Source organism: Lepidochelys olivacea, assembly GCF_965140295.1.
Source record: "Lepidochelys olivacea isolate rLepOli2 genome assembly, chromosome: 2".
NCBI lineage: Eukaryota > Metazoa > Chordata > Testudines > Cheloniidae > Lepidochelys > Lepidochelys olivacea.
Window position 1 is genome coordinate 196,325,850 of NC_140412.1, and position 25,288 is coordinate 196,351,137.

Consider the following 25,288-nt stretch of genomic DNA (forward strand, 5'->3'; position numbering starts at 1 on the left):
TCTACTCCTTCATTCCCTTTTGAAGTTTTAAAATATCAGTTGGTATTTAATATGATCTTTTATACCTGCTCTAGTGGGTTTTTTCCCCCCGGGAAGATGGATTCCAAGGTTCAACAAGAGGTTAATTTTGTGTTACTTAGTTCTATTTACTTCTGTACGGTGCTATACGCTTCTTTTATAAAGTGTCATTGTGTTCGTGCATCTCTGTGCACCTCTTCATTATGCAGTGTCTTTCTCCATGCTGTACACACATTAATAACCAATGATGGAAGAAAAACAAGTTTGAGTTACATGCTGAACTCCAAACTGCAGTTATTTTGAATGTGTCACAGAAAATGTTTAATGGACTAGGGATCAAAATGAAACCTGATATATATCACAGGAGAACTCAATAATTGAAGCATCCCAAGAATGTCTAAGTAATTGGAATCTTGAGCTCGCTAGAAGCTTTATTCATTGTGCCCAGATTTTACCTGACTAAAGGCCTTTTCTTCTCTTTTAACAAATATAGATCAGATTTTAATGCACAGAATTAATGGCTACAGCTTGCATTGTGCCATCTCCAGCCATGCTCATCCCTGATTGTTCAGAGGAAGGAGACCAGATCCTCTGCCCCCAATATATTGATGATGGAGAAATCCCTTCCTGGTCAGCTGAAGCCCTGAAGCATGAACTTTTAGGAACATAAGACATAAACCAAAAGTGAGCCCCAGGGGTGCTGAGCCCTGCCCCTACCATCTCAAGTAACCCCATCATATAATCACACCCATACATTTGTCCAGCTCTCTTAAAACTAATTAAGTTGTTTGCCCTCATAACTACTGTTGGGAGGCTGTTCCAGAACACCCCCTGAAGGTTAGAAACCTTCTAATTTCCAGCCTGAATTTGTTCATGGCCAATTTATACCCATTTGTTCTTGTGCCAATGTTGTCCTTTAGCTTAAGTAGCTCATCACTCTCACTAGTATTTAGTCCGCCCTGACGTATTTACAAAGAGCAATCATATCTCTTCTCAGCCTTATTTTTGCTAGGCTAAATGAGACTTGGTGTTTTTGTCTGCTTTGATAAGAGAGGCTCTCCATTCCCCAATAATCCTAGTAGCTCTTCGCTGGACCTGTTTTAGTTTCGAATGTTTTTTTCTTGAACATGGGTGACTTGAATTGTATGCAGTATTCATAAGGCCTTGTCAGTACCTTGCCTTATTATTGTTCTGGATGCTGGGGATTTGAGAAGAGGCACATAGGAAACTGAACATGTCCTTTGCTCAGCACTTCTGCATTGACTCCTCAAGAGGGGGAGCCTGGCGGGGTATCTGGGGCATGAAACTGGGTCTTCAGTTACATGTGTCCAATAGTTATAGTTCTGGGTCTGCTTAGGCAGTGTGGCCCCTTTCTCAGTCCAGGAAATCAAAGAGCAGTTAGAGGGGTTGCAGAGATGCCCAGCTCTCTGCTTGTGGATTGGGGAGTGGATTCCATTCCCCCAACTGTCCTGTAGTCCCCGCACAGAAATTCTGCCTACTGACAAGCATGCATGTCTGGAGGTGGGAGGGGAAAGGGGCTGAACTTCACTGAGGGAGTTTTTTAAAGAGGATAAGTGAAGAATAAATGCTATCTTGAAACAGTTTGAATTAAAGAGAGGATTCATAGACTGAGGAGGTAAATGCGACAATGATGATGATTCTGGGTGAACACCTTTTTTTGGGTCAGTGTAACCCTTATTTTCTGTACTTGAATTATCTGCAAACACACTGTGACTTACTGATTTGTTCACTGTTCACAATTGCTCAACAGATATTTTTTGACAACAAAGCCTGTGGCTTTTCAACTGTTGGATGCGATTATTCCTTCTAAAATTTAACATTCAATATTTCAACTTTGAGGAGCTTAAATGGGACTTAAGTGATGCCTGGACCTTGTGTAGCCTTTCTGCACAGGGTAGATTTCATCCACAGTGAAAAAGCAAACATGGCTGAAGCAAAATTGTAATTAGCAGTCACTTAACTGTTAGTGAATAATTTTCCTCACAAGGATTACAAAGTGTCTGTGTAATACAGATTGCAATGGTCTTTGTTTGCACAGTTTAAAGGCAGTTTCTCTTACTGCCGGTGTATGGTAACAGGAGTGTCTTCGGTTATGTAAAATATTTATGAAGTTACTTAAATGTCAGAAGTAATAATTGTTGTAAATCACAATCTTATAAATGAGTAATGAACACTGGGTTGTCTATTGGTATCGGCTTTTTGAACAAACCTTTTCCACAAGAATAGAGGTTGTCTCTGGTTACAAACCTTTTCACCATATTAGTGTAGTCATTAATACTGCGCTGTAGTGTTCATTCCCATTTATACTAGGGATGTAAAATGTTAGCTGCATAAGCAGTAGTCTTACCGGTTAAGTCTGGCCTTAACTGTTAACCCTGGGCTGGCGGGCTGGCCGGCCCCAGTGGCCCGGATCTGGCCGCCCAGTCCGTCAACCCCAGTGGCCCTACGCTGTCTGCCCAGTCTGCTGACCCCAGCTGCCCTGCACCACCTGGCCGGAGTGCTGGAGCAGTGCCTCCAGAGCAGCGCTCCCTGGCTAGAGCAGGCCCAGCGGCACCAGTTGGATCGGCCCCAGCCGCTTAATCAGTTAACCATTTAAATGAAATATTTTTAATCATTTCAGTGGTTAACTTTTTAAACCGTGTTTACACCCCTAATTTATACCTAACCACTCCATTGCTACCCGGTCAGCTCAGCTGATTGTACCATTCCTGTCCAGGGTAACCGGCACCAGCTGTGTGCTGTAAGTGCCTGGTGCATCCTAGCATTCTGCTGGTTTCAGTGTAAAGTTAATGAATGATGACAATGTGCCCGGTGTGGTGGAATGTCAGTGATGAAAGAAGTAATTACAAGTTGATGAGCTGGACAATTTATCTTCTCCTGGGTAGAAGCCGTGAGGTTCTTTCACTCGTAAACATGGAAGCCCTCGGGTCATCTGTTTGCCAGAGGACCAGACTGGACTCCCTTTTGGAGCTTCTCCTTAATCATCCAGAAAACAGTGACTGTTTAACCATATGAATGTTCCCTTTGGTTTTTCCCACCTCTTAGGGGGGATCTGCCATGCTAGCCCAGAAAGTGAGACAAAGTTGGGCTAATTTTGCCCCTAGTAACTCCTTTGGGGGACTCCATTACACCAGGGATGAACTTGGTCCTGGAAACGGAACCTGTTGCTCACGACCAGTACTGCAGAACACTGGCACTAGGTTGCAAGACTCAGTTCTGTTATGGGGAATTTTTGAAAGAGATGGCAAAAATATACCCAAGTTACTCATATAATGGGAACGATGGTTTAACTAGATATTACATAAAGGCTGCCAATATAAAGGTATGGCTAGATTGCTGCTTTAAGCCACTGTGTGGAGAGTATGCTGAGAGACCACGAAGAAGTAGTGGGTTCTGGAAGCATTCTGCCTGAGCAGCCAAAGAGTGCCTCTGGGAACTATTGCGGAGCAAATACTGGAACAAAGCTCATCTTCCACCTTTATTTCATTGTTGAAAATTTGTATCTACTTGGAATGTGTGTGGCTTCATTTTGCAGCTGGAAGGTCTTGTTATGCCTTTCTCTGCTGGATTGAACAGCCCTTTAGTACCTAATATTTTCTCCCCATGAAGTTACTAATGCACTGTAACGAAGTCACCACTCAATCCTCTTTTTGGTAAGCTAAACTTATAGAGCACTTTAAGTCTCGTTGTGAGGCATTGTCGCCAGCTCTTGAATCAATTTTGTGGCTCTTGTCTGCACCCTCTCCAATTTTTCAACATCCTTTTTAAAAATCTGGATACCTGAACTGGACACAGTATTCTAGCATGCCCTCTTCCCTACTTCTACTCTCTTCTCCCCTCTTTATACATCCAAGGATCACATTCACCTTTTTTGCCACAGCATCATGTAGGGACCTCATGTTGAGTTGTTTGTCCATTCTGACCCCTAGATTCTTTTCAAAGTCCCTTCTTACCAGGACACAGTCCTCTATTCTGTAGTATGGCCTGCATGCCGCCTTCTTAGATGTAACCTTTGCATTTGGCTGTATTAAAAAGCAATTTGTTTCAAGGAGCAGAGCTTACCAAGAGATTCAGATCACGCTGTCTGACTGCACTGGCCTCCTCATTATTTGCCACTCCACCAATCTTCGTGTCACCCACAAATTACATCAGCAGAGATTTTATATTTATTTCCAGCTAATTGGTGAAAATGTTGAATAGTGTTGGGCCTGGTACCGAATTCCATGGAACCTCATTAGAAAGACCCTCATTCAATGATGCCTCCCCATTGACCATCACTTTTTGAAATCTTTATTTAGTCAGGTCTTAATCCATTTAGCGGGTAATTTATTGAAATTGTGTAATGCTAATTTTAATCCTGTTTGTTTTTAAATCAGAATGTCTTGTGGTAATAAGTCAAAAGCCTTAAGACTATGGGCTAGGTTTACAAAGGTACTGAGGTGTCTAATGCTAAGATTTAGGAGCCTAAGTACTGTTTTTAGGCACAACTAAGATTCACAAAACTCCTGCTTGGCTAATGCCTAAGCCTGGAGGTGCTTAAACTCATGCTGTCCCTACGTTTTTGGAATAAAAGTTTGGTAGGTGCCTATATTTTTGCCTTTGCCAGATGAGGAGAAGGGCTTTGAATGGACATCTGCCACCTCTTCAGTGAGTTCCCTAACCACTGGGCTATAGAGTCATTCTAACTCTTTTGTTGGTCCAATTAATATTTCATTATTCAGTTATTTAATTAAAGTGGAACAACTTCAGGAGGCGAGATTTAGGGAGACCCACATCAGAATATCCCATAGCTTGGTGGTTAGAGCGCTCACCTGAAAGGTGGCTGTTCCCTATTTAAATCCATTCTCATCAGGCAGAGGGGGGACTTGAATCAGTGCTCTTTCACATCCCCAAAGGTCATAAGGGAGGTCCTCATCCTCCTTTCTGCCCTCCCTCACAACTGTTTTGTGTGGAGGTAGGTGGCTTCTGAGCACACTTACCAGCGCAGGCCCCACTGTGAGTTAGACACAGGCGCGCCCATATTTCCCAGTTAATGAATCGCTGGCAGAGATATGCATGGCCCTGTTGCCTGGTCTTAGTCATCTATCTCTGTGAGAGGGGTGGGGCTTAGCACACCCCTCCGGTTTCCATCTCCTATTGGCTAGCTTAGATGGCTCCTCGCCTAGTGTGCTGCTTTGTGGATCGCATTCTAATGTGCCTGTCTCTCCCCATTCATTGTTTAGAGCCTAGGTGCTCTTCTCAGGCTTTGTAAATCACAGTGGTGTTCCTGTGATTTTTTTTTCTAGGTGCCTAAAAGTTAGGCACTGCAACACTCAGCATCAGAACACCTAAGGGCCAGATTTTTAAAGGTGTTTAGGCATTGGTTAATAAAGTACAACAAACTTGTTATATCATCAGAGAATGAAATCAAGTTGATTTGACAAGACCTGTTTTCCATAAAACCATGTTGACTGGTATTAATTAAATAGCTATCATTTAATTCGTAATTGAATCCCATATCAGACTTTCCATTGTTTTGCCTGGGACTGATGTCAGGCTAACTGGCCTGTAGTTGCCTGAATCATCCCACTTGCCCTTTTTAAAATAGTGGCACAACATTAGCACTCTTCAGTCTTACAGAATTTCTTCAGTATTCCAAGATCTATTAAACATTAACATCAATTTAATGTTTAACAATGGGCCAGAGATCTCCTCGGTCTGCTCTTTTCAGACTCCTGGGTGAAAGTTGTCTGGACCTGCTAAGTTTAAAATGTTTATCTCTAGTAGATGATGTTCTTTAACGTCCTCCTTAGTTACTAATGGACTGGAAAGTACTTTCTCATCCTCTAACTGCTAGTCAAGTGACTAATTCATCATTTTTGGTCATAGTGAGGTCCCAATAGGTACCTAGGGTTGGGTGCAATACCTTGTGTTCTATACTGTGACTCAGACAAAGGTAGAACAAGGAGCTACACAAAACTTGGCAGCTCTTCCTGGGATGGGTGCATGCTGGAGAGTGTTTGGGGGTGCCAAGTAATGAGTGGTATGGTGGGAGGTGCTGGAGGTATCTGGGGTGGGGGATGACAGTGGGTTGTAGTGATAGATGGCTGGGTTGGCAGCAGTATTAGTATTTCTTTGGGGAAGAGGGATGCAGCAGCAATTGCAGGGCTTTCCTGCAATCTGGCTGGATGTGTGGCATCTCAGCTGGGTTGTGGAAATTCATGTCCTCCGTCAACCCTGCAAGCAGGCTTCTGTTTTGTGAATCTGGTTCTTTTTATAAACAACACTAACCTTGAAATTTCTAAACCATACCTTATGGAAAATTCCATATCCCTTGCTTGAGCTTCCCAGTGAAGCATTCTCTCAGTTGTGATTCATTTTTCATGCCAGTTAAAAGCTGGTAAAGGACTTAAACGGCTTTAGTGCTTGGGCATTCAATATGTATTGAAATCTATGCTGAATCTTAACAGCTAGACTTGTTTTCAGAATGCAGCCATTCTGATACATAAACAGTACCACTGTAACTGTACATAGAGCCACACATGCATTTTTAACCCTGCAAAATTCTGCTCAACAAATATCTGAAGCCATAGCAGGTAGTGAACTAGTAAGACCATTAGGGGGCACCAGAACAACAGGAATAGGTTTGAGCTACTAATTAGCATACACACTGTTAATGTCTGCTGGGTGCAGTCATGCAAAATCTACTGCTAAAAAGAAAAAAAAAATTCTCTTCAGTTTTTATATGAACATAATTTTCACCGATGTGTCCACAGTGTGCTGTTTTCTGAGGAGACAAGCTGCTGTTAGGGAAGATCCTACAGTATGTGTGAATTTTCTCCAACCTTCCAAGGAGCAATTGCTGCTGTCCTTTTTTTATAATATGTAATTTTATACAGAGTATTACTTAAGATTTAGAATAGAAAGTATATATTTACTTTGAATGTAGTTATCACTGAGAGGTTGGTGTTCAATGAAATGTGAAAGCATGTTTGTAAAGATATACAATCCTATATTCAACGTAGCATGTATATCCACTGAGAACTGAATCCACAAATGTTTGAGAAACTAGTATATACTTTTAACTGAAGACATTTGAACTGTCAGTCATCCAAGGAAGAAACTACTCAGCCTTTGTGAAGACTTAAAAGGATACACGGAGAGGTCCCTTATGACCAATTGCTATGTATGGCTTTCAGCCTGAGTAGATGGTTAGAGCCCTGAAAATCTGTGAATATCTGCTTTATATCCGGCAATATCTTAATCTGCGGATGCGATTGCGGTTGTTTTTAACATTTTTGCAGATTGGATGTGGATCCAATTTTGGTATCCATGCAGGGCTCTCTTAGTGAGGTAGGGGGCTGGTGCAGATGCAAATGCGAATGTGGATAGATATATATAAAAAGGTGGAGTGCAGATCATGGGTCGGATACAAGTTAATTATCACAGATGCGGATCCAAATTTTTGCATCTGCCCAGGGCTCTACAGATGGTCTGTAATTATTCCCTTTGTGGCCATGGGGAACTGACATGACATGGCATCTAATAGGAAGCAGGGAGGTAAGTACTCCCTGACTTGGGGTATCTGTGGATCAGGAGCTCTGGAAGCTGCTTTTTTATATGGAAAGATATCCGTATCCTTCTTTCAGCCATTCTTGGTTCACTGCAGGGCAGAGGCCTTGAGCATTGTATTGCAACTTCTTGGGATATTCCTTCTCGATTTTTGACCAAAGTTTTGGACTACTATATTGTTGTTCAACATTGGTATCTAGTACCATAATACTGTAGGTGAACTTGGTGCTTTGTACAGGGAATTGGAACAATCAGAAGAAGCTGTGCCCTGAAAGAATATACCCCAGTTTTCATGTTGAGCCCAGTACATCCTGAGACAGGACTTTGAAGAGTTCAGTGCATGCTGTGTGAACCCTCATTCAGAGCCAGCATGATCAAAGGAGCTCTTAGGTAATGATTTTGCCACTGAGTTTCAGTGCTTTGATTGATGTAAGGAGTCCCTGGTAATAGGTTTTCTGAAGGGAGTGGCCACTGGCCAGAACCTAGACCTACTTAGCCAATGCAGTCCAGGGTTAGCCAAGCTTGCCTGACTCATCTACATCACTGCTAAGCCTAAAGCTGCCAGGGACTGTCACAGTGAAATTGCTCAGAGGTCCTTTATCAGGTTTGTTGTGTTACTGACCCACCGACTGTGAGATAGTGTCTCTGATGCACAGATAAGCATTATAGATGATGTGAAGCACAAAAAGGACACACATTTTTGATAGTAAAAACACCCAACAGAATGGATTTTGGAAGTGAAAAATATATCAAATAATATATATTTCCAGTAGAATTTTGAGCAAACATCGTATAATGAGCAATGAATGTAGCAAAGAGATTAGAAAATAAGATCATTGCAGAACATCTGGCTTTCATCAGACAACCGTGGCCATTTGGAAATTCCTGCTCTTTCAAGCTTACTCAGTCTTTTGTTGAGGGTTAATTTAAAACAATATAAAGAACTGTACTGTTGCTTAATTCCAAATCAGGAAGTCACTCCCTACATTCATGCAATTCTTTAATTCACTCACTAGATGGAGATCAAAAGCAATCCAAGTTGTTAGTCTCCTCTCCTTCCCTAAATTACCACTGCCACAGCAGAAAATGAAAATACATGATACTATTTTCCTTGACAAGCTTTTAAACTTTTTTTTTCCGTCCCAGAATGATTAATCTTTTTTCCAGAATCTTCTTAGAGAGTAAAGAAGAAGCAAGGAGTTTGAAAGGTGCTGTGGAATTGGTACATCATTACGATATTGTTACTGCAATTATCAAGTTATTTGATAAAACCAAGGAAATGCTTCTGCCACTGTCATTACCAGATATCCATGAAATGTCTCATGACTTAAACTGGCATCAGATTAGTGTCTTTGCCACAATCAAGGAATTCAAATATACCAGTTTCCATTTAATTGCAAAAGCCTGAAATCCAGTCTCTGACTACAGAAATATACTATCATGTGATAAAATATGTAGTACTAGGTAATGAGAGGAAATGTGAAGTTCTGTTCAGAAAGTTTGAGGGTGGATTTTGGTAAGACTCAAACTGAACTGATGAGAAACATTTTATACTGCCAGATCCAAAATTATAAAAACTATCCCTATAATAATTCTCATCCCTGTGTCTTGAGAGCATTGCCAGTTTCTAAGGGAAAGAATGTAAGATGAATTTTAGATTTATATAACTGGAAAATGTGTTTTATAACAGAGAATCAGCCAAAGACTTTCCTTTTGGTAAAAGCTGGAAAATAACTTTCAGGTTTAGAGCTTGTGGAAGGAGTTCTGTGTGATGGCGGGGGGAAGACTAATAAATACTGTCAACCATTGAAAATATCTAGAAAAGGTCAATGAATACTGTGCATGTGTGGTTCCCTTCAGGAAAACGCACAACATTCTGGACTGTAAGATCAAGAGGGCTACCTTATGGCCTCCACTACAGCCCCAATGTGCCTCTTGAGAGGAACAGAGAACCCATAAAATTCCGCTAAATGGGAAGCTGGGAATTCCTCTCAGAGTGGCTAAGAGTTGGTGTAAACAGCTCTGTATAACTCTGATGTGCTGGAGATGAGAGTGGGTGTGGCAGTGGCTGAAATGTAGTGGTCTCCTGTCATCCCTCATTTGTGTAACAATCCCTGAGAGGATGTTAGTGTGTGCCATTGAACTGGGACTTTTCTATGCTATTTTAGCAGGATTATTTCCTGGCCATTTTTATGGCAGTTCTTGGAACAGGTGTGTTGAATCATTTTATGTAACTTTGAGCAGTTCTGAGGCTGCTCTAAATTAGCTTGCATGCTGAGCATAATTCTGGTACAGCTGAGGATCTAGTCCAGAAACTTACTGAATGGATGGCATTTACATCATCAGAATAAACTGAATCATAATCATAATCTCTGGAAAGGCCAGCAATTAAGACAAGGTTTGTACAGGGAGATCAGTGACATAGGTGAATTGGCTGTGCAGCGTGATAGAGGTAACTGATAAGTATCCACTCACAGATGATTGCAGAATTTAAAAATAAATAAAAGGAAACTGGGATGTGTATAGAAAATATTTTTAAAGTGGAGATCTATGTATAGGAAATACAGTGTCAAGCAAGATTCCAAGCTGCTGAGCACATGATATGATTGATACACTAGTTTTGTTAATTTAATCTGGTTATAATGAAAATCATCTGGGGTTAAAATAACAGTTTAGAGTTTCTAGAATGTTAATAGGAGAGCCTTATTCTGTAGCCACTCTACATGCAGATTTCAAAGTAGCAGCCGTGTTAGTCTCTATTCGCAAAAAGAAAAGGAGTACTTGTGGCACCTTAGAGACTAACAAATTTATTTGAGCGTAAGCTTTCGTGAGCTACAGCTCACTTCATCGGATGCATGCAGAGTGGCTATGTAAGTGCCCCATAGTACTTTGGGTATGGAGAGGTTATGCCATGTAATAGTTGCGTTTTTTTAATTGGGAGTCCATCATGGGTCAGATTTATAAAGTTAGATCTGCACTATTGCATGCTTACATTTGCATGTACAGAGTATATACATTCAAATAGTCTGTGTACATGCACACAGCAGGTACTTGCAGGTGACCAGCTTGGCAACTGTAATGGGTTATTTGTATGCCCCAAATTTTATAAATCTGTCTCTGGAAATGGAAAGGAAAGTGGGCATGGGCTGCTACATGTTCCCCTGAGCTGTTCTTCCTGCTAAGAGATGGCCCTCAGACTCAAGTTGACCTGTAAACCTGGTGTTGATTCACTTTGATTATTTTAAGTTAGTGACCTTTGACATGTGAGACTTATAGAACACCTGATTTACAGAGCAACTCATCTGAAGCTTCTTTGGTGCCTTTTGGTTTTTTTCCCTTGTGTTCTGGACTTGTTTTGCATTTAGGCCTCTTGAGTCTGAAAGGCACAGTTGTGTGGTGTGTATGGGGCTACGTGCTCTCCTGCCACAGTCAAAGGCAGAGTACATGTTACATAAAATGTTCCAAAGCATCAGTTCCAAAAACTGCAATGAAAAAAGACCAGGAAATAATTTGCTGGCTTAAATACTATAGGAAAAGCATTGGAAACATCAGTTCAGTGCACACATTGGCTGTGCTTCCATGATGCACCAAGTTCCCCCAGTCTGTTTGCCATCCACACCTGTTGCCATTGGTTCAATGAATTAGTGACTTTGGCCCACGCAGTGTGTTCCATAGTCTGCGAGTAGCAGGCTAATATGGGCAATAGCTGCACTGACTTGTAGAATTTCCATACCTTGCTTTCAGTTGTGGGGGAAGCGTGTAGTCTCTGGCTCTGTGAAGCTGACTTCTTGCACCTGGAGTCTTTGCACAGTCTGCTTGAAGAGTCTTGAAGGTATAGTGCAGCATACATATTAATGGTAAAATTCTGCTATGAGTCAGTGTGGCCCAACAGATAAGGCATTGGCTTGGCAACTAGGTGCCCTAGGTTCTGTTCCCAGCTCTGTTGCTGATCTCTATTTGACTGTGGGCAGCTTAACCTCTATGTTCCTTAGTTTCCCCATCTGCATAAAATGGGGATTAAGAAGCACATTTGTAAAGTCCTTTGGGATCTACAAATGAAAAGCACTATAACATGGCCTAAGTACTCAGTTTTCACCTGTGCCTTTTTTGGGGAAGCAACTTTCTTTCCATTTGTCCACCCCTCCCCCCTCCAACTCCTCCATAGTGCCTAAAAATATCTTAATCTGGCTCCAAGAGTTTTAAGGTTTAAATCTAATTAGAGCTTGACAATGGTGTAAATGCATGGCTATGCTGCTGCTGGGGTTTGAATAGAAGGATTATCTGCAGTAGCATGAAGGGGGAACTCAACTCAGGGGACCCAATAAAATGTACAAATATAAAATTATAGTAGCAAAAATAAGTATTTTCATCTCCTAGCATTTAGATTAATTATCAGAAGCCTATGCAATAGTAATGAATATTGGCACAGAACTCATGAGTACACTGAATGTAATTAGCGTAATTAGGATGGATTTTATAATACACAGATTAACATCTGTTAGAGTCAGATATCAAGATTCATTGTTTGAATAAATATTGACCTTTTTGCTCTCAGGTCAATAAATCTTGAGTTTGGCCTTCATTTAATACACACAGTAGCACTTAGTTGTTCCCTGTCACCAGCATCGGAGTGTGTAGAGTTCAATTGCCCTTCTACTTTGCTGTAGTATATTGGTGGGAAGCACTATTTCCACTCCAATTACAAAAAAGGATTGGGGTCTAATCCCTACATCCTTTACTCAGGCAAAACTCCCATTAGGTTTGCTTGTATAAAGGATTGCAGAAATATTCAAAAATCATTGCTAATGATGGTGGAAAAATTGGTGCTGCATGGTGATTTGCATCTGCATATTTGTCTCATGCTTTTGTGGTACACACCTCTGCATTGAGATATATCTTGTGTGTATGCTGATGGTAATACCTGTAATGTTTTTTCAAAACCATCCAGCTTTCTATTGTGGACTGAGGTGTAAAGTCTTCTAGAACTTTGGATTTTAGTATTTTTAGGACACCTAAAAATAGATCCCTGTTTAAATAGAAGTAATTTCTCAATGGGATTGAAATGGAATAAGTTTCTTCCCCATGAACATACAGTAGATGTAGGTGTGTGTGTGTGTGTATGTATGTATGTATGTATGTATGTATGTATGTGTAGATCACTCTATAAAGAGATCTGATTAGTCAAAAATATCCAGAAGTCCTATAATTAGGGCCCTACCAAATTCACAGTCCATTTGGGTCAATTTCACGATTACAGGATTTTAAAAATTGTAAATTTCATGATTGTAAATATTTAAATCTGAAATTTCATGGTGTTGTAATTATGGGGGTCCTGACCCAAAAAGGAGGTATGGGGATGGGGGTCGCGGTATTGCTACCCTTGCTTCTGCGCTGCTGCTGGCAGCGGCATTGCTGTGAGAGCTGGGCGGCTGGAGAGCTGCAGCTGCTGGCTAGAAGCCTAGCTCTGAAGGCAAAGGCAGAGCCGCCACCAGTAGCAGCAGAGAAGTAAGGATGGCATGGTATGGTATAGCCACCCTTACTTCTGTGCTGCTGTCTGCAGAGCTGGGCCCTTGGTCAGCAACCGCCACTTCTCTGGCCACCCAGCTCTGAAGGCAGCAACGCAGAAGTAAAGGTGGCAATACTGTGACCCTCTTAAGCCTTGTGACCCCCCTGCAACTGCCTTTTGGGTCAGAACCCCGAATTTGAGAAATGCTGGTCTTCGCCGTGAAATCTGTATAATGGTGTAAAAGCACACAAAAGACCAGATTTCACAGTCTGATATATTTTTCATGGCTGTGAATTTGGTAGGGCCTTACCTATAATATGTAATATGGTTATAACCAATAGGAATTCTTCTAAAACATATAGAACTCATTAGAGAATTATATCCTTTCAGCAGAATATTTAAGGCATTTTACAAAATTTAATAAAGAATTATGTGGGATTTTCAAAAGTGCTCAGTGTTACTCTGTTCCTATAAGTCAGAGATGAAACTACCATTGCTTCAATGGGAGCATAGTTAGGCCAATGCAGAATCATTGTGAAAATCTCACCCTAAGTCACTGATAAATAGAATGGTTCAAAAACGCTACAGAAAGATTATTGTTCTCTATTAAATTGTACAGACCTCTTCAATAAAGGAAGGGAAGTTTAGCAGACTATCAAAGGCAACTTCTCTAAACTAGGTCATAACTACTTTAAAAGATCATCAGATTGTTCAGGGAGTCCTGCTCACATGGGGTTTTTTTAATTAACATAGGAATTTTGGAATTTAAAAACTGGCTAATAAGGAAGGTTACTCAGCCAGAATAATGCAATTTGTTTCTATTAAGGCTTGCTTTTATCACGGTATTCAGTAAAAATACAACTTCAGTGCAGAAACTCAGCAAAAGCAAGAGTTTGAAACTATTTTACCTTTTCTCTCTTTGGTATCCCACTGTTGACAAGTAAATCACAAAGGCCCTGATCTAGCAAAGCACTTTAGCATGTGCACTGGGGCCCAAAGCTAGACAGAATTGCTTGTAGGGAAATTTAGAAAATTACTGCATTGGTGATTTAACCAGCAAAGATGTTGGTAGTAGAGCTAAGACTTTTGCATGAAATTGGCAACTTTTAAGGTTAAAGGCAACCCCCAATTTGCAGAAGGGTTCAAGTCCTCGGTAAGCATGCAAAGGGATGATTCCTTGTGTTGTGAGCTGGCCCTGTGGCACAGCCAATGGGAAAAAGCTAGACAACATTCAGTCCAGTATTTTCTGCCTCACTGAATGTGGACTGAAAACACTGGATGGGGCTATTGGGGATGGGTGAGATGACACCTCTACATCTCCCAAACACTGTGATGTTCAGGCACAAAAGCAAAATTTGAGCGAAAGTTTATACCAACCTACAGGTGGAAAATCATCAAGAATGTGATTCCCAAAGTTTTTCCTGCTTGAGTTCTCACCTGCTCCTACCCCATAAGGCCAGCACAGATTGCTCCACCCTGGGTTTTTCCATCCTAACTATCAGAGTAGCAGCCGTGTTAGTCTGTATTGGCAAAAAGAAAAGGAGTACTTGTGGCACCTTAGAGACTAACCAATTGAGCATAAGCTTTCATGAGCTACAGCTCACTTCATCGGATGCATAAAAATGGAAAATGCAGTGAGGATGTTTTTATACACACAGACCATGAAAAAAACGGGTGTTTATCACTTCAAAAGGTTTTCTCCCCCCACCCCACTCTCCTGCTGTTAATAGCTTATCTAAAGTGATCACTCTCCTTACAATGTATATGATAATCAAGGTGGGCCATTTCCAGCACAAATCCAGGGTTTAACAAGAACATCTGAAGGCTCGTTCACCTGCACATCTGCCAATGTGATATATGCCATCATGTGCAAGCAATGCCCCTCTGCCATTTACATTGGTCAAATTGGACAGTCTCTATGTAAAAGAATAAATGGACACAAATCAGATGTCAAGAATTATAACATTCATAAACCAGTCGGAGAACACTTCAATCTCTCTGGTCACGCGATTACAGACATGAAAGTTGCGATATTACAACAGAAAAACTTCAAAACCAGACTCCAGCGAGAGACTGCTGAATTGGAATTCATTTGCAATTTGGATACAATTAACTTAGGCTTGAATAGAGACTGGGAGTGACTAAGTCATTATGCAAGGTAACCTATTTCCCCTTGTTTTTTCCTACCCCCTTCCTTCCTCCCCCCGTTCCTCAAATGTTCTTGGTAAACCCTGGATTTGTGCTGGAAATGGCCCACCTTGATTATCATACACGTTGTAAAGAGAGTGATCACTTTAGATAAGCTATTACCAGCAGGAGAGTGGGGTGGGGGGAGAAAACCTTTTGAAGTGATAAACACCCATTTTTTCATGGTCTGTGTGTATAAAAACATCCTCACTGCATTTTCCACTTTTATGCATCTGATGAAGTGAGATGTAGCTCACGAAAGCTTATACTCAAATAAATTGAGTTAGTCTCTAAGGTGCCACAAGTACTCCTTTTCTTCATCCTAACTATAGAGCCTTCCCATCTCTTCCCATCAACCTCACCAGCCTGAAGTCTGACTTGGTTCCTGAGTCCCTGAAACTCAGCACCCTATCTTTGCTCGTATTCCTGTTGTGCAGCTGCACAATGCTACTGATCCACTCCATCACCTGTAAACGCCTCTGTTTCCAGCCCTCCTGTCCCCTGGTAGAAATCTGGTTCTGTTCCTATCCTCTCAGAGTCCCTCCCATTTTCCGACTCCCTCCCCCATCATATGCCTATAAACCTGTCTTTCTCCTGACAGAGTCTCTTTCCATCACAGCCACCTGCCATCACCCAGCCCAGCTTGGCTCCCTTTCCAGTTTCAGGACCCTCCCCACTGTGCCGTGGGATGTGAGAGGAACCATGCCGATGACTGGAAGGGCTGTTTGGATCTTTGTAGAGCTTCCTCAATTTTAGCAACACTTCTGCATAGGCAAAAGTTGTGAGAGGCAGAATACCTTACAAATTGTGTCTTGTGACCCACACTCATTTCTGTCCCATGGTCTTGGCCAGAGAAGCACTAAGACCTAGAGTTTGCAAATACAATACAGAAGTCACAGAAAATCTCAGACAAGATTGTTCCTTGTCATCCTCCAAACTCCACCCATCTCTTCAAAAGAAGGTGATTTGGTGTATAAATATTTTAAAAAGAATGTTACATGTAAATTTTAATTCTGTTAATATAGCAGATACCAGAGCAGGTTTCAGAATTCCTTTGGACCTTCAACCCTTGGAGATGTGTAAGGAAAAGGGGATTCTTGCAATCCTGTCTCCAGACTGAAGTGTTGTACAGTGAACTTGAAAGCTGCATTTTAAAAATATTAATTAATATTTATTTGCTCATATGGAGTACTAGAAATATGAAAGCTTAAAGCTTTTGCTTGCTTAATTAAAATATTCCTATAACAATGCTCCACAAAACTAAAAATGTTGTTACTCCTATTTATAGTAAAGCAATAAAGACTTTATATGATCAGTTATAATGTATTTAATGAGAGCAATAACAGTTACTCTGAAACCCATCTGGTGGCCGGTCTCTCTGCCTTTGCTACAAGAAATGAGCACGATGCCCTTTGGGCCAGTCCTGCAAAGCCTTCTGTGAGTAGCCTCAACTCACACAAATAATTCTGTTGGCACCAAGAGTAAAGATTAGCAGGGGGTTTGCAAGTATGTCAAGGTAATTAAAGTCATGGGGCCAAATTCATTCTTAATTCAACTCAAGTAAAGGTGATATTACAGCAGGGCTAAATGTCACCCTTGCATAGTTGCCATAGGTTGCTTGTGGCAAGGAATCCCACAACAGATCTAGAATTTTGTTAGCTTTATTATGTTTCTGTTAAACATATTGTTTCCAGACATCTATACAAAGCATAGTATGGGTTATTAATGATAAGTACACCGCTTTTGATGAGTACAGCATACAACATTTGTTAGAACCATTTTTCCGCTGAAACTTTTGGTTGCATTAGGGTTATTTTTCTGGTGGTACGTTTCAGTTACTTTGACTGTGGTGTAGATTGTAGCACTTAGCTGCTGCCCATAGTAAAAATCTAGTTCACAGACTGGTCTTGGAGAAACAAAAAAGTTTCTGGAATTCCCCCATTCCATACTCCCAAGTGTAAGTTTCTAGGCCCCATTATGGGATGCCGCTCACCTCCCCCTCACCCCCACTTCTTGGCCAGCCAGGGCTGCTTCCTGCCTATTTTCCATGCATACTCACCCACTTTCAGGTGAGCTGCTTGCAGGGTGTGGGGAACATCTTGTTAGAAGTCCCTGGAGGGCAGAGGTTGCACTTTCGGCCAAGGCCTTACACAGGCTATATAGGAAGTTTCTTTCTCCCTCTCATCCTACCCACAACTCAGCTGTCTAAGGGCTGCCACAATCTAGCCCCATATGATTAACACTGTTGACCGGAATTCCAGAAGCGCTTGTGCATCTTTTGCTTACTCAGTTTGTGAAAGGCTGCAGGTGTAAATTCTTATTTCAGCAATTCCTCTTATTCTCCCCCGCCCTCCCCCCAACACACACACACACACCCCTACCCACTCATGCCATGAAATCTCATGCATTTGTGGGGTTGTTTTATTGTTTCAAGTCCCTGATCACACATCATTTTAAAGCATAGAGACTTTGTAACATTTCTCATTTCCGTCATGAAGAAAAATGTCAGATACAACACACCACTGATAGCTGAATATAGATAGGAGATTAGGAGAAGAGGGAATGGTGTGACCTTAGCACAATCTCGATCCTGCAATGAGATGCATGTGGACAGACCCTTCTGCCTTCTCGGAGCCCTTTTGACTTCAGCAGAGGTCCATGGAGAAGGAGGGGTCTGGCAGTGCCCATTTCATGTCCGGATCAGGGCTTGAAACAGGAGTCTGAGGAAGGTAAAAAGAATTACTGGTGAGGAATAAAACCAGGCACAATTATTGATTTTGGTTTTTGAGGGTGAGTAATGTGTTCTCTGTTAAATAGGGTGATCAGATCAGACAGTCTTGCCTCCCTTAACAGTCCACTTTTTCCCTGCAGAGAAACTGTCAGCAACCTCCATGAAGGTCATTACTCTCCTTTACAAGATAGAAAAGGATACAAAGAACCTGGCTTTGTTTTAATGCTCATTTTGCCTTTAGAGCCAGTGTAAAAAAATGAACAAAGGCTCATTGCAGCTCTCTGATCTTTACTGTAATGCAAATACAGAGTGTTGCTACATATGTACCTTATGCCAGAAGCTGGCTCGTGCAAACGGAATAAGAGTTCTTAACAGTAGGGAACCATTCCAAATTTCTGAAGAGACATTTATTTTTCTACAGGAGAAGTGTGTTGGGTTTTTGAACTTATGTCACCAAATAATGTAAGTTGCTTACTGTAACATACACCCACCACACACATTGCATTGTGATTTCCTTTTCCCAGCGGAGAAGGAAAACACAAGCTCATCCCTATGCATACAAAGTAAAAAGGGATGTTTTTTGTTGGTATCTCTTTCTTTCAAGATGACAAGCTGTTGTTTCATTCCTGCATGGAACCTTCCTTTGCCAGTATTGAAAGATAGGAAAACCTAATCACTAGTGCTGTCAAGCGATTAAAAAAATTAATCATGATTAATCGCACTGTTAATAATAGAATACCATTTATTTAAATATTTTTGGATGTTTTCTACATTTTCAAATATATTGATTTCATTTACAACACAGAATACAAAGTGTACAGTGCTCACTTTATATTTATTTTTGATTACAAATATTTGCACTGTAAAAAACAAAAGAAATCATTTTTCAATTCACCTCATACGAGTACTGTAGTGCAATCTCTTTATCATGAAAGTTGAACTTACTAATGTAGAATTATGTACAAAAAACCCTGCATTCAAAAATAAAACAGTGTAAAATTTTAGAGCCTGCAAGTCATAGAATCATAGAATATCAGGGTTGGAAGGGACCTCAGGAGGTCATCTAGTCCAACCCCCTGCTCAAAAGCAGGACCCATCCCCAATTAAATCATCCCAGCCAGGGCCTACCTCTTGTTCAGCCAATCGCCCTATCAAGGTTCCTTCTCCACTCTGAACTCTAGGGTACAGATGTGGGGACCTGCATGAAAAACCCCCTAGGCTTATTTTTACCAGCTTAGGTTAAAACTTCCCCAAGGTATAAACTATTTTACCTTTTGTCCCTGGACCTTATTGCTGCCACCACCAAGCGTCTAACAAAAATAACAGGGAAAGAGCCCACTTGGAAACTTCTATCCCCCCAAATCCCCACAAGCCCCACACCCCCTTTCCTGAAGAAGGCTTGATAAAAATCCTCACCAATTTGCATAGGTGAACACAGACCCAAACCCTTGGATCTTAAGAACAATGAAAAAGCAGTCAGGTTTTTAAAAAAAAGATTTTAATTAAAGAAAAAGTAAAAGAATCACCTCTGTAAAATCAGGATGGTAAATACCTTACAGGGTAATCAGATTCAAAACATAGAGAATCGCTCTAGGCAAAACCTTAAGTTACAAAAAGACACAAACAGGAATATACATTTCATTCCTCACAACCTATTTTATCAGCCATTTAAACAAAACAGAATCTAATGCATAGCTTACTGACTTTTTACAGGAGTTCTGACCTGCATTTCTGCTCTGGTCCCGGCAAAAGCATCACACGGACAGAGAGAACCCTTTGTTTTTTCCCCCCTCCAGCTTTGAAAGTATCTTATCTCCTCATTGGTCATTTTGGTCAGGTGCCAGCGAGGTTATCTTAGCTTCTTAACCCTCTACAGGTGAAAGGGTTTTTCCTCTGGCCAGGAGGGATTTAAAGGTGTTTACCCTTCCCTTTATATTTATGACACGCCCAGACAAACAAGTTAGTTTACATTTGCAGGACATAATGCTGCCCACCTCTTGTTTACAGTCTCACCTGAAATTGAGACCAGGCGTTTGCATGGCATTGTTATAGCTGGCGTTGCAAGATATTTACGTGCCAGATGCACTAAAGATTCATATGTCCCTTCATGCTTCAACCACCATTCCAGTGAACGTGCGTCCGTGCTGATTATGGATTCTTGTCGATAACAATCCAAAGCAGTGTGGACCAATGCATGTTCATTTTCATTATCTGAGTCAGATGCCATCAGCAGAAAGTTGATTTTTTTTGTTTTGTGGTGGTTTGCATTCTGTAGTTTCTGTAGAAAACCATGCACTCATCTGTAAATGCTGAGTCAGTTGCACTCTCTCTCCTGCCTCATCCTTTTTAAAAATGAGTACCATAAATTTAAATCAGTTTTCTGAAAACGTAAAGTGAAATGAATCCCTTCACATTAAATGCTAGATCTCACCTTTGTAATGACTAGGGCCCTACCAAATTCGCGGCCATGAAAAATGCTTCACGGTCCATGAAATCTGGTCGTTTGTGTGCTTTTACCCTCTGCTATACAGACTTTATGGGGGAAACCAGCATTTCTCAAATTGGGGGTCCTGACCCAAAAGGGGCTATGGGGGGGCTCACTAGATTATTGTTGGGGGGTCGTGGTATTGCCATCCTTACTTTTGTTCTGACTTCAGAGTTGGGTGGCTGGAGAGCGGTGGCTGTTGGCTGGGTGACCAGCTCTGAAGGCAGCACCCCACCAGTAGCAGCGCAGAAGTAACGGTGGCAACACCATACCATGCCCCACCCTTCCTTCTGCGCTGCTGCTGGCGGCGGCTCTGCCTTCAGAGCTGGGCTCCCGGCCAGCAGCTGCCGCTCTCCAGCTGCCCAGCTCTGAAAGCAGCGCCACTGCCAGCAGCAGCACAGAAGTAAGGGTAACAGTACCGCAACTCCCCTCCCCCCCAATAACAGCCACCACACAATTCCTTTTTGGGTCAGGACCCCTGCAATTACAACACTGTGAAATTTGAGATTTAAATATCTGAAATAATGAAATTAACAATTTTTAAAATCCTGACCGTGAAATTGACCAAAACGGACTGTGAATTTGGTAGGACCCTAGTAAGGGGATTGGTTGGGAGCCCTGTGTAAATATTGTGGTTTAATCAAGGATAAGTCAAATGCAATATTGGGTAGAGACGCACAATAAAAAGGTGATGCATTAGACAGCTGTAATCATTGCATAAATGAATGGCTAAAACAATTGTTTGAAGCAAGATGAAGCTTAGCCAACCTGCCATATATTATTGGTCAAGAAATTTTTATAATTAATTCATGTTCCTGGTCACAGAAAGTAACAAATGGGAGGAGCGCACACAGATCGCTTTATGGAAGGTGTAGCACCACAGCCCCCAGATCAAAATGCACAGAGAACATCCGTGGCAGAGCAAAAATACAGAGGCATCCATTTCTCACTTTGATTCTCTAGTAGCTCTGAAGAATGTGGAAGTGGTTTACTGTTACTTTTACAAATTGTATTTATTTCTCTGTTTGTCGTATGGTATGACACGAGGGAAATGCTGGCGCAGTCATGTTTTGTCATAATTTATTAGTGGGTTAGGGCTGTGGGCCCAGAACAAATTCTAGACAAAAGAAAAACATGTTTGGGTTTTTACAGAGCGCCTTGGCTACAGGAACAAAGCTGTGATTGGGAGTGCAAACATTTGGTATTTAGCTTGTCCCACTTGGGGTGACATCTGACAAATAGTCGGGGTTTGGTTTTAATTATCACCAAAAAAGAAAAAGCTTTCATTGAAAGTCTGCAACCAATTTTCCAACACAAAGACAAGAAGTTACTAAACAATGGAGAATGTTTTCTTAGTTTTAAAATGTTTTGAAAGAGCCATTGCTTCCATATATTTATGGTGGGGAGTTAGTGTAGTGATTATAAACAACCAAATAAAGTTGTTTGCTTACTTGTATACAGCGGTCAGTATATCGACAGTTAATACTCATTGGTATCTTTGGTTCCATAGTCATCGTCTGTATTCAGAATAGGAAAAAAACTGGCAGCTGTGGTGTGGCAACTGTTCGCAAGATTTGTTGGTAAATGTTGTTTATATTCTAGTAGCATCCAGAGAAACCATGTGATATTGGGGCCCCGCTGTGCGACGTGCTGTATGAACATCTAATAAGAGATAGTCCCTGCTGAGAAATCTCACAGACAAGACAGTCCAATAATGAGGGTGAGGGAAGAGGAAATTATAGTTGTTCCCACGTTACTGATGAGGAACTGAGCCACAGGGAGACAGAGGGTATGTCTACACAACAACAACAAAAATACCCTGTGGCAGCAAGTCTCAGAGCCCAGGTTAGTAACTCATTCTGTTTTAAATATCTGTGAATTTGGTCCAGCCAATCTAGCAGCAAGCAGTTTTGCATAACCAAAAATGGCCAAATACTTAAGGCAAAATCATGAATCATGAATGCCTCCTTTGTAGCCAAAACAGATTTTTGTAGTCAAATGAGACTGTTTCATGTATAAACTTGTCTTCCGTTTAGCAAAATAGCTAAGGCAAGAATGGAAAATGGTTTACATTTTTATGAAATTGTGATTTTTCTTGAGTTTTATCAGCAGGGAGATTTTTTTTTTCTTTCCACTACATGTCTACTGCCAAATTCTACTGCAGTGTCCCAAACTTTGGAAAGCGGCAGAGAGTCCTGTGGCACCTTATAGACTAACAGATGTATTGGAGCATAAGCTTTCGTGGGTGAATACATGCATCCGACGAAGTGGGTATTCACCCACGAAAACTTATGCTCCAATAAGTCTGTTAGTCTATAGGGTGCCACAGGACTCTTAGTCTGGATCTGTAAGAGTGGCAAATACGGCTACCCCTCTGATACTTGAAACTTTGGAAAGATTCATCATCTGAGCAGCTGAAATCCTTAATACTGTAGTTGATCTGCCAGTATCCTGCGACCTTCCAGAAAGTGACTCTTGTGGATCCCTACAAAGTATATGGATTTAACTACAAGTGGTTTTTCCTAGTTAAAGCTAAAATCTTTTTGTAAGCTACCGTCTTAATTGTGGATCTGGAGAAAATTTAGATAGCCAGATTCTGCTCCCATTGAAGTAAATGAGGAATTTTGCCACTGAAATCAGTGGGAGCAGAATCTGGTCCAGTGCATGTAGGTTACTATTAACATAAATAGGAATAGCTTTGGAGTGAAGCAGAAGCAGCAGATTCACATGGCTATGTTGTAGCTATGGTGGTGTGTCGAATGGCCTTCCATCTTGAGTGGTCCCTGGCAAGTTGTCTTCCTTTGGCAAGAGTCATCAGGGGAGGATTTAGGCTTCTTAAATTCCCCCAGATTGCATCTTCCAACTTCATTCTTCTCCCTTTTTAACCCCAGTGGAAAGGATCCTTGGTAGAATTGTTACAAGAACCCTGTCATGTTCTGCGACTAGAACATCCAGAACAAGTGCTGGCAGAGCAGCAGCTGTGTTTTGTAAGTAGAAGGTCTGCTGTGTGTACTGTGATGGGACATGCCCCCATCCCACTGACAGCAAGCCTAACGAACGTCCCTGCACTCAGGCAGTGCCAATTAGGTGCACCTGCAGAGCATGTGTTGCCTGGAAAAGGGGAGCTTAAAAAGGTGAAGCTGGCCATGGAGCAAGGTGGGAAAGTTTTCCCAAGTAGAGAAGTTACTAGGAAAGCCTGATAGCCAGGGGACCCAAGCTCAAGGCAATGATTAGCCTTCCCTTCCCTCCACCACCTTTTTGTTTAGGGCAGACAGACACTGCAGCCCTGATATGGTCTCTGGACGTCTGCTCTCCATCAGTGCCCTGTTGCTGGACGTGTAGAGCAGTGCCGTGGACTGGCAATAGACTCTGAAAGGGCCCTGGGAGTGAGCCCAACTCCCGCAGGGAACAGTGAGCTTGCCCAGGAGTGGCAGGTCTTGAGGGTACCCAGGGGCAAGAGATGACAGCCAAGCCCAGGCTGAGAATGTGCCTGAAGGGAAGGCAACACTTCAAAATACATTGTGGGGCAGTCCTTCGTTGGTGAATGAGCTTGCAGTAAATTGGGAACTGTCTGGTTTATCTGGAAGATTTGTAAAATATTATTCAACCAAGATACTAACATTAACCTTAGTACTGGAGGACACTGTGTCTTTGTGAAATTCTTTAGACTAATGCTTATTACAGTACCTGTGAAATTCCTGGTCAAACTTTACAGACAGGACAAGTGCATCAGGAGTTTTTTGGTACTTTATGCTTTGATTTAGGGTGGAAATTCTACCAAAAAAGCTTTTCATAAGCTATTCCAACATTTTTCTTCCCATTTATTCATCAATTTATAAATGATCACTATTGCCTTAGCTCTGGAGTGCCTGACATTAATTACAAAATAAATTTGAAAGTCACAAAGTCTAGGTCTCCAAATACACACACTCTTAAAAACTCCCACTGTTTTGAATGGGAGCTGTGGAAGCTCAGCACATAAGAGGACTGGGCCCATAGCATATAATACTACAGCAGTTCAGAGGTGCCTTTGGTTCTGAATGAGCAGAAATAGAGGGCTTTCAGAGATGGTAACGAGAGTGATTTGAGGCAGGAAAATATATTGGAGAGAGAATAGATTTGAAAATATTGGACAGTGTTGTCTAGAGAGGAGTCCCATAAAAGAAGTATACAGAGTAAGGAATAGTGTAGAGAAACTAATCAGGCATTCTTCTTTGCTAAGAACCAGGGAACAATCAATGAAATTGAAAGGGGATATAGCTAAAGATAATGAAAGAACATTCTTTTTTATGCACATTTTGTCTGAGTTTATTAGGCTTAAAACTGTTGGCCATATCAATGAGAACATCCACAGTTATTTTAGAAAGTGTATCCTTTATCATTGGATATAAATCTTCATGCGTCAGAACATAAGCTAGGGGTTAGAAAGAAACTTCCATTATAGGCAGGTTATTTTATAATTGTCCAATATGGGGCTGTCTGGTACTTGTCATTGTCTGAGACCGGATACTGCACCAGAAGGAACACTAGTCTCATCCAGGCTGGCCATTACTCTGCTCTTGTATAGATGTAAGAGGTGTTACATGCCTGTTGGGGAAATTCTGACCTGTGAGGAGAATTTCTTTCACTTTTTACAGATATTCTCCCACAACCAAGGAATGTTAAGGCAGTGGGGATATTCTGAACAGTAGCCTAGTGAATCTGTCTAATCAGAACAAGAGAGCTGGGTTACTGTTCTCTGTAGCCCAAACATATTAAATATTTTGCAACCAATAAAATAACAGAATCA

The 25,288-nt window shown here is 41.4% G+C and overlaps 1 protein-coding gene across 4 annotated transcripts in view; it reads left to right on the forward strand.

The window, feature by feature from the left end:
- GADL1 (glutamate decarboxylase like 1) overlaps positions 1-25,288 on the forward strand; it is a 244,067-nt gene that overhangs the window by 74,321 nt on the left and 144,458 nt on the right. The window contains exon 16 of one of the 4 annotated variants that reach the window (XM_084621580.1): positions 22,102-22,121. The exons of the other annotated variants lie outside the window; for them this stretch is intronic. Within the exon in view, the coding sequence (XP_084477706.1) occupies positions 22,102-22,104 (3 nt within the window). The 3' untranslated portion in view covers positions 22,105-22,121. Of the gene's footprint in view, positions 1-22,101; positions 22,122-25,288 lie in introns of those variants that run through there. 4 annotated transcript variants of the gene reach the window in all.